The sequence below is a fragment of the Lepus europaeus genome, chromosome 7 (genome assembly GCF_033115175.1).
Source record: "Lepus europaeus isolate LE1 chromosome 7, mLepTim1.pri, whole genome shotgun sequence".
Classification (NCBI taxonomy): domain Eukaryota; kingdom Metazoa; phylum Chordata; class Mammalia; order Lagomorpha; family Leporidae; genus Lepus; species Lepus europaeus.
Window position 1 is genome coordinate 7,219,919 of NC_084833.1, and position 15,812 is coordinate 7,235,730.

Here is a 15,812-nt window from a genome sequence, read left to right on the forward strand (position 1 = left end):
GGGGGGGGGCTGCGAGCCCCGCCTTGCCACACAGTAGGGGGCAGCCGGCTGGGCGGAGCCGCAGCGAGGGGGCAGGCACCGGGCCCAGAGCTCAGCATCGCCCTCCCTTGACCTTCACGCCAGCCCCAGGACGGTGGCGCTGTCCTCGTCTCACATGCGGGGAAACTGAGGCACGAGGCCACATGGCCCCAGCTGGCCATCTGTGGACCCAGTGTTGACCCCAGTCCCAGAGCTCTGGGCCCCAACGTCGCACCCCCCAGTCACTTGCATCTGACAGGCGTCTCCCAAGGCCCAGGTCAGCCTCTTGCCCGCCCTGTTCATTCCGGGGCACCGCTTACCATGGAGGGGCCCAGCGCCTGGGCCCCGAGGGCGGTGGCCAGGCCACCCCAGGCTGGGCTCAGCCAGGCTGCCCCAGGGCGGGCTCGGCCAGAGCCCAGGAGATGCTGTGGGTGAAAGAGCGAGGGTGGGGGGAGGACGCTGGCGCCTGCCTCCACTCCCACGTGTGGCCACCTCGCGGGGCAGCGTGGCCCTCATGTCCCCTGCCCTTGCCTGAGGGGAGGGGTCCCAGGCCCCGCCCCCTTGCTCCGCCTCTGCACCCACCCCTTCCCCACTAACAAGCCTCTGTCTTCTCTTGCAGCCAACAGCTCCCTGCTCGGAGGCGGTGGCGGTGAGTGGACCTCCTTCCTGTCACCGGGTCTCAGGTGGGGCTGGTGACACCTCCCTGGCCCCCTCGCTTCCCCTCCGGGCAGCCTCCCCCCTCCCCTGCCCCCAGCATCTCACAGCGGCCAGGGGGCAAGCTGGGGCCCGGGTGCACCCCCCCCATGCCTGTGACCTTGCTAATGACCCCGGGACTCAGGGGTGGGAGGTCAGGGTGGGCCAGACCACCAGGGCTGCAGGCCAAGGTCAGCGGGGGCCCTGAGGTGGAGAGGGCACCCCTGGGCCCCAGTGTTGCCTCCCTGGTCCCGTGGCCCCGCCGCCCCCAGCCCCTCGGCCCAGCTGGTGGGGCGGCCGCTGTCGGTGCGGGCGGCAGGATGATTGGTGAGCCAGGGGCCAGGGGTTAATGCGCCCTCGGATAAATCCCGGGGCCGTGTTTACGGCAGCCGTGGCGGGGCCCAGGCCAGGTTTTAAAAGGGGGAAAAATAAAAGGGGCCGAGGAGGTCAGGACTAAATAAGAGCCGCGAGCAGAGCTGTCGGTGGCGGCCAGCAGGCAGGGCGGGGCTGTTTGTGGCTGGACATGTCCCCCTCCCCCATCCCCGGCTCCCGCTTCTCCCCTGGCCGTCCCCGCAGAGGTCACCCAGGCCCCGGGGGGACCCTGGACGCAAGCCGCGCTCGCCCGCAGTGCCCAGGGGTACCCAGCCCTGAGCCGGTCCTGCCCACGGAGCTCACGGTGCGGGCGGCAGCACCCCCATCATGCAGGATCTTCCGCAAGGAGGTGGCGCCGTCTGCGGGACCCCAGGCGTGGGTAGGAGCCAGCGGGGCGGAGAGTGGTGGGAACAGTGTCCCGGGCAGTGGGAACAGCATGGGCGAAGACCCACAAGGAAGGACGCGTGGGCATGGGAGGTGTGGCCAGGGGCGGGGTCAGGGCTCAGCCAGGAGCCTCAGAGACCCGGGGAAGAGCAGGCATGAGCTCCTGAAATCTGACATCAGTTCATCGCCCCTCTTCTGAGCCAAGGCCAAGGGCGCCTGCTGCCACCCAGACGCCTCTGCCCGCCCCACCTGCCCTCCCCAGTCGGCTCCACCCTCTGGCCCCAGAGGAGGCAGCCTGCCCCACGGCCTTTGCACCTGCTGTTCCCTCTGCTGGATGCTTTTCCATGCGGCTGCTGCTTCACCACTCACGTCTTTGCTGCAATGCCGTCTTCTGGTGGGGGGGGGTGCCCTGCCCTGCCCTGCCCTGCCCCGCCCTCTGCCACTTCCCCTGCCCAGGCTGCACCTGTCTCCTAACACTGCCCAGCGAGGTCCTGTCCTCTGTGCTCGGAGCAGGCAAGGCTGGGTCTCCAGCACCCAGAACGGGCACGTGGAGCAGGTGCTCAGTATCGTTTGTTGAATGAATGTGTGACCTACAGGACAGGTGACAGTGGCCTCACACAGCAAAGGACCTGAGGGCAGCACGGACCATGAGGCTTTAGGGGTGGCTCAGAGCCCGGGGCGCAGATCGCAGGGGCGCCTTGGGGGTGAGGGGAGGCCGGGGCGGGCCCCATGCACGGCCTGGCTGCCGTGGAGATGGATGGGGCGGGCGCGACCCGGGAGGAAGTGGGCCCGGAGTCCAGGCTTTTAACGCCGGCGGAGATTTATGGAGCCGCCGCAAATGCTCGCTGAGGCTGTCACTCTGCTAATGTGATTGGAACAAGGTGGAGGTGGTGGGGAGGGGACTGCTGGCGGCACGGGGCCTGGCACCGCCGGGGGTGGCACGGAGGACGGCCCGGGCACCCTCTGCCTTCACATCGCCACCCGCGCCCTCACCGCCCCGGTCCCTGGCTTCCGCCTTGCACCCGTATGGGGAAGGGTGGCCAGGGGTGCCCCAACGCTCCCTGGTCCTCCCCTGGGGCTCCTAAGGCTCCTTCTGCAAGGATTCAGGCCCCCCCACTGCCCCCACCCCACCCCGGTGCGTGGAGCACGCTCCGCCCCAGGCTGCCCACCGTCCAGGGGCAGCAGCCGCCCGAGCCTGTCACCTGCCCGCTCACCCTCTGCTGAGCACCCCCCTGTTAAAGCTCACCTGTCACGCCCCGGGCGGGCGGGGGCGGGGATTCTGGGAGGGCCCGGGCCCCGGGCCCCTGCAGCAGCCCCTGCTCTGAGGCCGCTCCTGGGTCAGAGCAGGTAATTAGCTGCCCCTCCAGGTGCCCAGCCTGCCCCGGGCACTGGGCCGGGCCCTGCCCTCCGAGGCCAGCAGAGGGGTCAGCGGGGGCGGGGAGGGGGCAGCAGAGGGCTGCAGGCCACAGGAAGCAGGGAAGGGGGGAGCTCTCCCAGGAGCTGCGGGGGTAACGGGACTTAGTCTGGAGGGTGCAGGGTGCAGGCCCCACCCAGGCCTGCCTCACTTCCAGCCGGACCCCTGCAGGGCCCGGGGCCAGGCTAGGGCATGCTGGGAGCACGGGGAATCATGGGCAGCTGCCTTCTCCCCGGGCTTCCCAGGGGGCTGTCTGATGGGGGAGGGACTCAGGCCTTGGCTCCGCCCCCAGGGACACCCAGGTTGGCTCTCTGGGAGCCGGGATGCTGGGCCTGGGCCCTGGAGGCTGCGTGGGGGTCTGGCAGGTGCAGCAGTGTGAGGAGGCCCCTTGGGAGGGGCTGGGGGCTGCCAGGACCCCCTCCCTCCCCCTCCCTTCTGGAGCTTTTCTCGCTTCCATAAAACACTTTGGACAACATTTTGCTATTGTATGGTAAGGAGGAAGGCGGCCCTTAAATCAGGCGGGAATGGACTCCGCTGATGGGGGCTGAAATGTTTACTCGGCCACAAGGCGCGGCTCTCCGGGGAGATTTGTGCGCGCCTTTTCAATTACCCCTCGTCTTTCTCTGCCACTTTCGCACTAAAGGGATAATAAATGTATCGGAGCGTTTCAATTATTCATCTAAATCATGACTGCGCCTGCCACGGCCCGGCTTCAGTGACAGATTAATTCTGCTCCGGCCTGGCCAGCGCCCCGAAGGGCCAGCTCCAGGGCCGGAGGGAAGGGGTCAGGCAGGTCCCCTGCGGGAGGGCATGGCGTGGTGGAACCCCATCCCGCCCCTCAGGGGTCAGTGGCCCCGTGCACGTCGCCAGGAGCCTCTGGGGGGCAGCCCCTTGCCTTCCTACCCGCCGTGTCCTGCGCACCGGGGGCAGCCGGCTTCCCTCACGGCCTCTCTGACACAGGGCCTTTGCACGTGCTGCGCCTGTGCCCGGGAGCACTGCTGCCCCTGCCACAGCCTCCCTCGCCTGGCCATCGCCTTCCTACGTCAGGGCAGCCCTCCGACAGCCTTCCCGCTTGGCTCTTTATCCCGAGGGCCTGGCACGTCCCTGGGATACGGAGCGTGGCACACCGCACCCCCCAGGCAGGCCTTCTGCCCTGCGTGACCGGAAGTCTCCCGTGTCGGTGTTTAGCTGGGTACTGGCTGTCGAGACCACTGGACCACCCTACCTGTGCACGGCTGCACCAAAGCACCCTGCTCTGTGCCCCCTCTGCCCAGCCTGGGGCCTGGGTCCCTGCCGACCGCGCAGTGCCTGGCTATCACCCTGCCGCCTCCTCCTGCCGCCTCCTCCTGCCGTCTCCCCCTCTCCTGCCCCTTGCGCTGCCTCCCTCACTTTGTTCTCGCCCCCCCCCCAATCCAGGGAGGATTAGCCGGGTGCGGGCGGCGTCCACGGGGTCGCTGCCATCCCTCCCGCGAGCCAGGCAGGCCGTATCTCCCATCGCTGCCAACGCTAATCCCTGATTGCTTCCCGGGGCCGCTGGGGAAGGGCTGGCCTCTGCTGCTGCGATCCGCCGCGGCCGGGCTCGGCGGGCAGATAACGTGGCCTCCGTGGCCCTCTCCAGGCCGGGCTGTGTGCGGCCTTCGCCTCCCTGGCCGGGCTGTGGGCTGGAAGAGGCAGGCGGGCCCCGGGGGGCTCCAGCAGCCACTCCACAAACTCGTTCCTGAGCCGGGCTGGAGCTGAAGGGGTGGCCGGACCCTCCCACGTGTCACTCACATGGCCCCTCCTTGGGAGGGCCTTCCCACAGCCACAGGCGCCCCGCCCCTCCGCCACTGCCTCCAGGTCCACGGAGGCCCAGGGTGGCCCCCCACGGCTACTGAACGGGGTGCGCTTTGGAGGAGGGAGGGGCTGCAGAAGGCAGGGGCTGGACCGGGCCTGGGTGCCTGCTTCCTCCCAGGTGAGCGTTTAGGAGCAGGGCGTGGCAGTGTCCCCCGAGGAAGGGCCTGGCCGCGCTGCCACGCTGCCTGCCCACAGCTGATGGCGGCGGCGGTGCCCAGGGCAGCCCATGTCGCCTCCGTGCCCTGAGCTGCTCGACGTTGCAAAGGGGGAAACTGAGGCCCGAGTCCCTGGGGCGGGGACTGCCCCGGCCCCTCCACCCTGGGCCGCAGGGACGCTGGGACCGGGTGCTGGGCGGGGCCCCAGCGCGCCCCCCGCAGCAGGCAGGGTGGCCGTGTGCCCACGTGCAGCTGCCGCGGGCTCTGGAGTACCAGGGGTGATTTTTGCGTGATGAACGAGGTGCCGCCGCTGTGTACATAATGAAGCCGTAATGTTTTCAAATCCCCGTCGAAGGCGCTGATCTCACCCTGTAATGAATTTCGGATCACATCACATCGCGGAGCTGTCACCCATCTGTCTTTTCCCCAGGGCGCCCGCGAGGGTGGGTTCTGCATCCTGGCCTCCCCGCACACCCTGGGTTGAGCCCGTCTAGCACGGAGCCAGGGCAGGGCAGGTTTGTCCACAGAACAGTGACCGAGAGGGTACGGGCAGAGGCAGTTCTGAGAACGCGGCGTCGCTCGGGGCTCAGCTTCCGAGGCCCAGCAGGCCCGGGCCGGCCACACGTTGGCAGCGTGGGGGAGGCGCAGAGGCCCCGGGAGGGTCACTCACCCGGGCCTGCCCTCTGCCTGGTGGACCGGACCGCTGCCGGCCCTGGCACCCGCTAGCAGGGGCATGGGGCTGGCGAGCAGGACAGCTGGGTGGGGAGTGTCCCCTGCCCTCTGCCTCCGTCCCTCCCTGTGCCTCCCCAGGCCTGGAGGTCCGGCCGGCCAGGAGCCCTGTGAGGGTCCTCAGGGAGTCCCCGGCAGCTGTCCTGCCTTTGTGAGACCCTCAGCCTTCCCACCTGCAGAAGGGGTCACTGTGGGACAAAGCACGAGGCGCCTTGGGGCAGCCTCTTGCCCAGCGCGTGCCCACTGAGGAGGGAGGCTCGGGGTGGGGGGGCTGGCCCGGAGGTGTCGCACACGGCCCCGGGCCAGCTCACTGAAGAGGTTGAGCCAGAGAGGCTGTGAGGCTCAGCAACCTGGGGTGGAGAGCCCGGGAGACACAGCCCGGCCGGGACCCCAGGAGCGGGCTGCCCAGGCACGGCCTCACCGTCCCCTCTGTGCTGTGGGACGCTGAGCACGTGGCTTTGCCTCTCTGTGCCCTGCCTCTGGCAGGCTCCCCCTCCCCCCCGCCCCTCCTGCTCCCCACAGTGTCTTGAGCCGCAGAGAGGTTAAGCGACTGACACAGAGCCATCAGCAGTCTTGTACAGGATTTCTGGGGAGAGGCCCACAGGGGTGTCCCGCCCCATCCCAGGGCCAGGGGCCTCCTCCTGGTCCCCTAAATAATTGATTAGCCCCTGCTTGCTTATTTGTTTAGCGTGAGGAATGCTCTCCCGCCGAGACGCCTTTATTGCTGAATAAATTTAAATATCTAATCTTCCCTTCATGAATATTACAGCACCCTAAATAGTGGCTAACACCCCCTCTGCACTGGGTGGGCTCCCGGGAGGGACTGATGCCAGCCCCGCCCCGGCCCTGGAAGTCACCCCTCCACGGGGCCACTGGGGCCCTGCAGTAGCAGGGAGGGCTCGGGTGGCCGCTGGCGCCTCCCCCTCCCCCCCGGGCAGCGCTGGGCGCAGGGTGCCTTGTGGGACAAGGGGTCAGGGGTGCTTGGAGGCCAGAGAGCGCCTGGGGAAGGAGGGGAGCAGGCGGCCCCGGCAGTGGCAGCAAGAGGCCACCAAGCAGCCCCTGTGCCAGGAGGGGTGCGGGGCTGCAGGGCCAGGCCCCTGCGCGGTCCGAGAGGCAGCAGACCGGAGACCACCCCTCTGCTGTGGGCCCTGGGCAGGCTGCTCCTCTCTGCCTGTCTCCTCGGTAAAGCGGGAGGCAATGAGGATGCAGGAGGCAGAGCTGTCAGTCAAGAGGGCGGGGCGGGGGCGGAGCCTGGGGCGAGGAGGGCCTGGAGGTCAGAGCCAAGGAGGCAGCAGGCCGGGGACCCCCATGCCAGGGCCAGCCTTGGCCTGCAGGCGGGCGGGTGGGGCAGCAGGGGCACCAGGCCCTGCACCTGCCCCGAGTGCCTGCCAAGCCGTCACACGGCCCTGGCCCTGTTCTGGAAACTTCCAGGGAGAGCTCCGTCCCAAGCGCCTGCACCTCCCTCGTGCCGCCCCCCCCCCCCCCCCCGGGTCAGCCCCAAGAGCCTGGCTGCCGGCCTGGCCCCGTCTGCAGGAAGCATTAAGTGTGTGAAGCCGCGCTCTCACCGCGCTGCGCTTCCGCAGGGCCCCGCCGCCGGCCAAGGTCGCCCGCGGGGCGGGGGCACAGGGGGCGGAGACCGCAGAGGCCGGCCGCAGGCTCCCGCGCTCCCAGCCGCCCACCCTGCCTCATCGGCACGATGACCGACAGCGCCCCTGCTCCCACCAGCCCTGTGACGTGGCGCCCGTGCCCGGTTTCGCAGCGGCGGCCGTGAGCCGCTGCCCGGGGTTGCAGCGCCGGGATCTGGGCTTCGGGGCACCCCCGCCTGCGAGACGCTGGGGGCCCCAGGCACTGCCCCACCCCCGTCTCCTCCGCCGGAAGAACCCAGTCCTGAGCCACGCCCAGGGTCCCCCAACTCCTCTACCCACCCCCACCCCCAGCCCTAGGATGCACTGGGAAATCAGCTGGTGCCCGCTGCACAAGGCCGAAAATGAGGTTTAACACCCCCCCCCCCAGGGCACAGAACAGCCAGGAGCGGGATGGGGGGTCCACCCGCTGCGCCTGGACCCGTGCCCCGCGGTGCAGGCCAGGCGATGGAGGTGACCGGGAGGAAGGGCCTCGGTGCCTTCCCGGGGCCCAGCACGGCCAGCAGAGCGCCTGGCACAGGGCTGGGGGCATCCCAGCTGCCCAAGGTGGGGCCAGCACCCCTGCCCACTCCCTGGGGAGGAGCCACGCCCCCTGGTTTTCAGACCCTGGCAAAGTCTTGGAGGCAGGAGCAGCCGCCGGCGGGGTCTGCAGGGCGCACAGCCTGGCTGCAGGAGCCACCCTCTGCCTCCTGCCACGCCCCGGGGCTCCCCGGGCCCCTCCGAGGCCTCCCAGCCACTCTTCTTCTTGGGATAAACAAGCCCAGGCCCAGCCCAATTAAGCGGATGCTGTAACCGCGGGGCTCATTAACCGGCAGGGATTTGCGCTTTCGGCGCCACCTGCGCCGCCCAGGGAATGGGCCCCAGCTGGGACCCGGCCCTTCGGCCTCCTTATCCTGGGCTTGGCCACGGCCCCATGGGGCGTCGCCTTAGCAGGCGGTGATGGTGGCGGGACAGAGTCCGGGCGGCCAGCCTCCCCATCGCCCTGCGCGGGCTGCGGTCCCAGCCCAGGCCCCTCGGGCGCGGCGGGAAAGGAGCCGGGTGGGCCGGAAGCGCCCCCTGCCGGCCGGCCGCCCTGTTCCCCGCCAGGGCTTGCTCTGCGGGCCCTGTGTGCGCCCCGGTTCCCCCCAAGACGTGAAACTAATTGGCGGTGAGGGCTGGAGGCGGCGAGGCCGCAAGGGAAAGGCGCGGTGCCCGCGAGGCCCGGCAAGCCGAGGGGCCTTCTTAAGACTGAAGTATCCAGCCTGGGGGCCTCAGCCTTGCGGTCACGCTTGGCGGACGCGGGGGGGGGGCCCCCGGCGTCACGTTCACCTTCCCCGCAGTGGACGGGTGCATTCATCGGGCCGCCGGACCCCTGCTCACTGACGAGTGCCGGACCCTGCAGAGCTGCGAGACCGGCAAGGCCAAGATCACCGGCGGCTATCGGCTCCCGGCCAAGTGTGAGTCCCGGGACCGTGGGCGGGGCACCGCGTGCAGCTCGGGTCCGCTGGACCGCGGACGCCGCCTTCTGGACACTTGCTGCCCGTGGTGCCCGGACCTGGCCTCAGGGAGCGGAGGGGGTGAGGGCGGGAGGCGTGTGTGCAGCTGGCTTGGAACGGGGACCCAGAGGGGAGCGGGCAGCGCCTTCGCGCCCCAGCCTCAGCTTCGGCCACGCAGAGGTGGGGCGGGGCGGCCTAGGCGGAGCTGCGGGCCCCGCGTCGTCCTGGGAGTCTCGGGGAAGGCCCAGGCCGGCAGGGCGACGGCGAGCCGACCCGGTCGCCCCCGCAGACGTCATCCACACGGTGGGGCCCATCGTGCAGGGGGAGCCCAGCGCCAGCCAGGCCGCCGAGCTCCGCAGCTGCTACCTGAGCAGCCTGGCGCTGCTGCTGGAACACGGGCTGCGCTCGGCGGTGAGTGCGCGGGGCGGCGGGCGGGGGCGGGGGCGGCGCGCGGCCCAGCCCTGACCCCTCTCCCCCGCCCCGCCCAGGCGTTCCCCTGCATCTCCACCGGCGTGTTCGGTGAGTGGGGTCCGGAAGAGCCGGGGGGAGGGGCGGGAGGGGGGCCCGGCAGGCCAGGGCCCCTCACCCCCGCCCCCCCCCAGGCTACCCCAGTGAGGCGGCGGCCGAGGTGGTGCTGGCGGCGCTGCGGGAGTGGCTGGAGCAGCACAAGGACAAGGTGGGCCGGGCGCGGGACACCCTGTGCGGCCCCTGTGCCTCCCGGGGGGGCGGGGCGGGGCGGGGTGGCCCTCGCTGAGCCCCGCCCCCGCAGGTGGATCGCCTGGTCATCTGCGTGTTCCTCGAGAAAGACGAGAGCATCTACCGGCAGCGGCTCCCGCACTACTTCCCCGCGGGTAGGCGCCCCGCCCCTGCCCCTCCCGCCCGCCCCCTGCCCCGCCCCCGCTCACTGTCCTCTGCCTTCCAGCCTGAGGCCCCCGCACTCACCCTGACCAGGACTGGTAAGCGGGGCCGGCCCGCGGGCGGCTGCCCTGGACTAACCCCCTGCCCACTAACACCTGCTCACCCGCACGCAGGGGGGAGCCAGGGAGGGGGCCTCGGCGGCGGGGCGCCCACAGCGCCCTCACCTCTGCTCTGCCCTCAGATGCCCCGGGGCGCGCAGCACCTCGCTCCCAGCTCTGAGGTCACCCGAAGCCTCCAGCCTGGGCCCGGCCAGCCCGTCCTCGGCCTCAGCGCCCTGCCCTGGGGGAGCCCCTGAATAAAGATCGCTTCTCAGCTCCTCCTGTCTTCGTGGCTCCGGCAGGGAGGGGGAGGGGGGGGAGGGGGAGGGGAGGGGGAGGGAGGCGGCCCAGGGGCGTGGCCCAGCACTGCAGGAGCCGGGCGGTGGTGGGCACTTGACTTTATTGAGGGCCTGCCCCCGGGAGCTCACAGCCTGAGGGGGACAGGGCAGGGGAAAAGATAGGCAAGGCAGACAGCGGGCCAAGCAGAGGGTAAGAGGGGCGGGGGGGGGGGGGCTGGGGACTAAGGGGCATCCACGTGCCCCCAGCACACCGTCCCCCCTCCCGGGGCCCTACTGTGGGAGCCCGCTCCTGCACCTGCCACCACGCTGTCCCCAGGCCTCCCCACCATGCAGACCCCTGGGGGCGGGCAGGAAGCCGGGGCGGGGCCCTGGTCCGGCCGGCAGGTGGAGCAGCTGTCTCCAAGGAGCTTGCACCACTGCCAGCTAAGAGGGCAGGGCGCCTGGAGGAAGGAGGCAGAGCTAAAGTGCGCTGCTCCTAGTGGGGAGGGGGAAAGGGGAGACCCGCCTGGGGGGAGGGGACAGCCAGGCAGGCCCGGCAGGGACACACCCACACCGCTCACCACCACATCCCCTTTAATAAAACGTGGAAGGTTGGGAGACAGGACGTGGGGGCGGGGGACGGGAGGGTGAAATATGACCATTTACAACCACAAAAAAAAAAAAAAAAAAAAAAAAAAAAAAAAAAAAAAAAAAAACCACCTCTGTACACGTCTAGCGCCTGGCAGAGGGGAGCGGGCCGGCCCTATTTGTAGAGGATGTCGTAGTGTCCGGGCCGGTAGAGCAGGTAGACCTTGGGCTCGGAGCCCTCGGGGAAGACGTGAGGGTTGGTGGTGCCGCCCTCGCCGCGGTCCATGTACTCCACCTGGATGGAGACGCTGAGGGCCTGGGCCAGCGCGATGATGTGGATGTGGTCACTCTCCTTGCACATGGGCTCCACCTCCTGCAGCACAGGGCAGCTCAGCCCCGCCCCCCGCCCTGCCCACCCCTCCGGGCTCGCCACCCCGGCGCACGGCGGCACCTGCTGGCAGAACTCCTTGACGGTCCGCCCGCCCTCGATGAAGTGCTCGAAGAACTTGCTCTCGCGCTGCAGGTAGCCAGAGGTGAGCAGCCGCAGGTAGACCACGAGGTAGTCTGAGGTGCTCTGGTCGTTGAAGGAGGCCAGCAGGTCGGCGACGGAGGTCTGCTTCTCCACCTGCTCGATCAGGTCCATGAACTGCCGCCACGGAGAACGGGCACGGATGAGCGGGGAGCAGCCCCCGCCAGGCCAGCCCCACACAGGCACCCGGGCTCACCGTGTTGTGGAAGTCCTCGATTGTGAACTCGGTGAAGCCCTGGGACACCAGGTCCTCTTTGCTCTTGGCAGACACAGCTTTGAACCTGGGGGTGGGAGAGGAAAGGAGGCCAGCATGGGCCCCTAGACCAGCAGTGCGGGGACCCCGCCAGCACCGTCCGGCCCCCGATGCCGCCAGTCCCCAAGCCCCAGGCAGGAGCCCAGACCACTGTCCGGCCTAGCCCCCCAGGGAGGCCCCCGGGCAAGCCCCTGCCCACCTCCCTCCTCACCGCTGCAACTCCTTGCTGTCGTCCAGCAGCGCCTCCAAGTGGGAAAACCCGAAAGCGCGGTAGAAGCAGTTGCCGTCGGGCCTGGTCTTCCGGATGTAGGAGTACTTTCTGTGGAGGTCCTGCAGAGGGCGGCCCACCCAACCCGTCATCAGGCCACACCGGGGCTCACCACAGACGCCCCTGGCAGAGGCCACGTGCAGCAGGTGGCAGCTAGCTGCTGTCCCTGGCTCCCACCTCCAAGCTGCTAAGGTGTGACGAGTTATCCCACCTAGAGCCCCCCTAACAACCTCAGGAAGCCGCGGGTCCCCCCAAAGCAGGCACCAGCCCCAAGCCATGCCCTGCTGCTTGGCCTACAGGGCAGTTTGCTGATAGAAACATGCGAGTGAACCTGTCCCCCTCCAGTGCCGCCGGCCGTGTTCCAACCTAAGGAATGTCAGGGCAGGGGGCACAGCGCCAGGCTCCACATCCTGGCCAGCCGGCTGAGACCTCCACCGCACGCACGGCCTGGCCCAGCCCCCCTGAAAGCGGGACTCTGCCTCCGGCCTCCCTGCCGATTCTACCCCGCCCACCCACAGGTACCATCACCAGTCTTCTGGACCCCTCCGGCTCCGGCTCCCCTAGGCGGCCAGGTTCACACTTGCTGTGCTGCCTCCCACCCTCCCCCTCCCCCGGCAATGACCTTGTGTACCTCTTCACCCCTTGGCCAGCAGCACTTCCGCCCTTGGCTTCCTGGCCTGCTCTATGTCGGCCCTCCCTGCACCCTGCGCCAGGGCTCCGGGGCACGTGCCAGTAAGTCGTCCTCCCTCTGCACCAACGTCTCTCCCTGCTGGCTTACACCCGTCAGCACAGGGACACAGCGCCAGTCCCCGTCGGCGCAGGGACACAGGGCCAGTCCCGGTCGGCGCAGGGACACACGGCAGCCCTCACTTCAGAAGGCCGGAAGCCCGAGTCCTTTCCCTCTGCTCTCCGCGGCAGAAACCTTGTCAAGTGGCCAGGTGCACAGTCCCCACTGCTCTCCCGCACAGGAGGCACCTGCTCCAGCCAAGGTCACAAACCCCGGGCAGCACTGCCCCCGGGGTCACTAGGTCCGGCTCCTTCATGACCCCACGGGTCCTTGTTGCCCCTGAACTCCAGGCAGACCCTCCTCACCCCTCCACCCTCCGAAGGTCAAGGCCACCACCAAGCCACACTGCACCTTTCCTCAGTGTTCCTGGGTCACCTCACACACCCACACGGGCGCCTGCCAGGGAACACAGGCCACGCATGGTGCAGCAGGTGCCCCACGCAGCTTCCGGCAACAAGCCACGCTCGCGCTCAGGACAGCACCGAGCTCAGTTCAACAGCCCCAAAGGTAAATCCACGCGCTGATGGCCGCCCTCCACTCCAGCTCAGAGTCTCACGTCCAGCTGCCTCCCCCGGCACCTTGGCCTACAGGGCCGGGGCGTGATCGCCCAGCCTCGCCTCCCCCCCCAGGCTTTCTGGTGCCCATCAGGGCGTCGCTCACATCCAAAACAAGCAGAGCCTCTGACCACCCTAAACGCCCAATCACATCTCGCAACACTCACGTACCCGCCCTAAACGCCCAATCACGTCTCCCGACACTCAAGTACGCGCCGAGTGACCTGGAGCCCACCCCGTCGATTTCTAGGGAGATAGTGGGACAGGCAGCCTGGAGATGGGGCCCAGGGACACGCCCCTCCGCAGGGGACCGGCACCGCGGGGCGCTGGCCAGCACCACCCTCAGCCCGCAGCCGTCCCGTGAAGGAGAAGGCCCCTCCACCCGGAGACGGACAGCAGCGCGGCTCCCCTCCCCGCAGGCCCTCCAGGGACGGCCACGTGTCCACCACAGACCACACGGGGAATCTGAATCAGCTGCCCACCGCCACAAGTCAGGGGACCTCACTATTTCTGGCTTCCCTTGGAAAACTGGAGCTGGCCCCAGGGGAGAGGAGGAGCGGACACTCGCTCTCGCTGCAAGGCCGCCATGCCGTGGCGGGGAGTGGAGGCCCCGCTGTCCACGCGCCGGGCCTCTCCTCGGGTGAAGGCTCCAAGCAGCCCCAGGTCACTGAGGGGAGACGTTCACTGCATCTCCACACCCGTCACGCTCTGCACTCAACTTGGGAGGGGAGGGGAGGGGCCTGGCCCTGCTGGAGTGACGCCCACTGCCCCCCACCTCGGCAGGTCCGGGAGGCAGGCTGAGGGGCAGCCCACGCCCCGGCCACGGGGAGGTCCTGCCCAGCACACGCCTGGCCCCACACAGGCAGAGGCGAGTCATCCCATTTCACAGGTGGGGACTGGCCCAGGATACCGCTGCTGAGGGGCGGGCCCTGGATCTGGTCTTTGGGCCAGAGCCAGCACACCTCCAGAGCCAGCCCTCCCCTCTGAGGGCGCAGGCCCGGCCCAGCCCTCCCGCCCCTGCGGGTGGCGCCCACCTTGATCTTCTGTTGGTAGATGTTGTCGTCTTCAGCGTACTCCTTGTACAAGACCGAGAGCTCCAGCCGTTCGGACACCAGGGGGTTGTGCACGGCGATCTGCAGGAGGCAACACAGCCACAACGCTGGAGCGGGGCGGAGGGCTGGGCTGGGTACCCAGTAACACGGTGACCAAGACGCGTGCAGTACCGCCCAATCCAAGGAGGAGAGCGCTTCCGAGGTAGAGACGACTGACTCAGACCCGGCCATCCCACGCCCAAGGCGGGGTCACCGGCCTCTGCCCCCCCAGCTGAATTGCCCTCACCTCTTGCTGAATCCGGTCCTGCTGCGCCATGATGGCTTCATCGTAGGCCAGACAGTTAACACCTGGAAGAGGCCGGGGAGCCGCGGATGACTGGGCGTCCTGGCCCTCTCCACTGCGGACAGCTGGGCCAGGGATGAGCAGCCGGTGGCAGGGGGCAGGCGACCCACGCTCTTCTCCCCAGCTGTGCCCAACTGGGAGAAATCCTTCCTCATCTTTAAAACGAAGGGAAGAGGCGACCAGCCCAGGGTCCGCCGTCCCAGCCCGGCACTGGCCCGGGGTCCGCCGTCCCAGCCCGGCACCGGCCCGGGGTCCGCCGTCCCAGCCCGGCACCGCCTTCCTCCCTGCTGTCCATCAGCACTGGCCAGCCCACGAATGCTCGGGGCCGGGCGAGGTCTCCTGGGGGAAAGCAGGGGGCTGTGGGGAGAGCTTCCTGGGGGCCTGACTTCCGCAGCCCCATCATCCTCCCACGGTACCCCTGATGGTGCCCATTTTCCAAAGAGCAAAACAAAGGCAGAGAGGTGAAGTCATCCTGGCAAGTAGGGACCTGCGGTCACGCCCACGTGTCCAATGCCCAGCGAGCCCCGCTCTGCTCCGAGCCCCGGGCGCCCCCACCACCCGCCTAGGCCCCCTGCGCTGCATGGGGGGGGGGGTACCCTGGCGTGCTCTAGGAGCAGGGACCCCTCTCTGCAGAAGTCTCATGCGCGGGACCCGCGAAACCTGGATTCGGATCCTGGCTCGCTCTTAAATTCTGTGACCCTGAACATGTCACTGCTGGGGCCTGGGCTTGGGTGAGCGCTGAGCGCCTTCTCGTAGGGTTAGCGCTGCTGGGCCCCGGCCCGTGCCCTCGCGGCTCTGCATCCGCCGCCACCCCCCACCCCCAGTGCCCAGCTCGGCCCCCGGGGCCCAGCGCCCGGACGGAAAACGGGGCGGGTGGGGCCGCTCCTAAGGCACCCACGTCCTCAGGGGTCTAAGAAAACAATGGGCGGGCGGAAAGAGGCGGCCAGGCCAGAAGAGGGGGCTCTACCGGAAACGGCCCAAGTCCGAAGGAGCGGACGCCGACGGCCCCTTCGGGGCCAGCGCCGCCCACGACACCGCACCCGGCCGAGCCGGCCCTCCACGCCTCCCGGCCGCGAGCAGACGCCGGCGCTGCGGTCCGGGCCTAGGCCTCGGCCGGCCCGACGGGGACCCGGACCCCGGGCCCCGGGCGCGCGGCGCGGAGGGCGGGGCGGCCCAGGCCCCGCCCCGGGCGCGCGCCCGAGGCCAGGCCGCCAGGCTCGGCCCCCCGCCCGGCCGGGGGTCGCGGAGGGCGCGCCTTCCATTGTGAGGGGGCAGGGAGGCGGCGGCGTCCGCGCGTCGCGGCCGCTCCGGCCGCCCCGCCTCCGCCGCCTTCCTGGAGAACAGCCGGCCCGGCCTTGGCCCCCGCGGGCCCGGGCCGGACACCCCTCCCGCGGCCCGCACCTTCGGAGTCGCTGCCCAGCGGCTCCTGCTTCTGCTGCTGAGGTTCCTCCGCCGCCATCTTTAAACAGCGCCGCACTGCCGAGCGCT

At 69.6% G+C, this 15,812-nt stretch overlaps 2 protein-coding genes across 3 annotated transcripts in view; one reads left to right on the forward strand and one right to left on the reverse strand.

Annotated features, from left to right (window-relative positions):
* MACROD1 (mono-ADP ribosylhydrolase 1) overlaps positions 1-9,951 on the forward strand; it is a 114,530-nt gene extending 104,579 nt beyond the window's left edge. Inside the window, exons 4-11 of one of the 2 annotated variants that reach the window (XM_062197805.1) lie at positions 638-667; positions 8,561-8,677; positions 9,006-9,127; positions 9,205-9,235; positions 9,319-9,392; positions 9,486-9,567; positions 9,639-9,672; positions 9,816-9,951. In XM_062197805.1, coding sequence (XP_062053789.1) covers positions 638-667; positions 8,561-8,677; positions 9,006-9,127; positions 9,205-9,235; positions 9,319-9,392; positions 9,486-9,567; positions 9,639-9,643 — 461 coding nt within the window. In that variant the 3' untranslated portion in view covers positions 9,644-9,672; positions 9,816-9,951. The remainder of the gene's footprint in view (positions 1-637; positions 668-8,560; positions 8,678-9,005; positions 9,128-9,204; positions 9,236-9,318; positions 9,393-9,485; positions 9,568-9,638; positions 9,673-9,815) is intronic. The other variant, XM_062197806.1, reaches the window with a different exon arrangement.
* Positions 9,952-10,527: 576 nt separating this feature from the next.
* On the reverse strand, positions 10,528-15,812 carry OTUB1 (OTU deubiquitinase, ubiquitin aldehyde binding 1). Its single transcript, XM_062195934.1, has 7 exons — positions 15,726-15,812; positions 14,268-14,329; positions 13,964-14,062; positions 11,532-11,650; positions 11,264-11,348; positions 10,990-11,184; positions 10,528-10,911 (listed from the first exon to the last, which is right to left on the reverse strand). The coding sequence occupies exons 1-7, from the start codon at positions 15,781-15,783 to the stop codon at positions 10,714-10,716; spliced, it is 816 nt and encodes a 271-aa protein (XP_062051918.1). The 5' UTR covers positions 15,784-15,812; the 3' UTR covers positions 10,528-10,713.

Coding starts and splice junctions, on each gene's coding strand:
- OTUB1 (XM_062195934.1), bottom strand. CDS start 15,783: ATGGCGGCGGAGGAACCTCAGCAGCAGAAGCAGGAGCCGCTGGGCAGC. Junction 14,330..15,725: donor GCTGGGCAGCGACTCCGAAG/GTGCGGGCCGCG, acceptor GGCCTCTTCCAG/GTGTTAACTGTCTGGCCTAC. Junction 11,185..11,263: donor TCGAGGACTTCCACAACACG/GTGAGCCCGGGT, acceptor CCGTGGCGGCAG/TTCATGGACCTGATCGAGCA.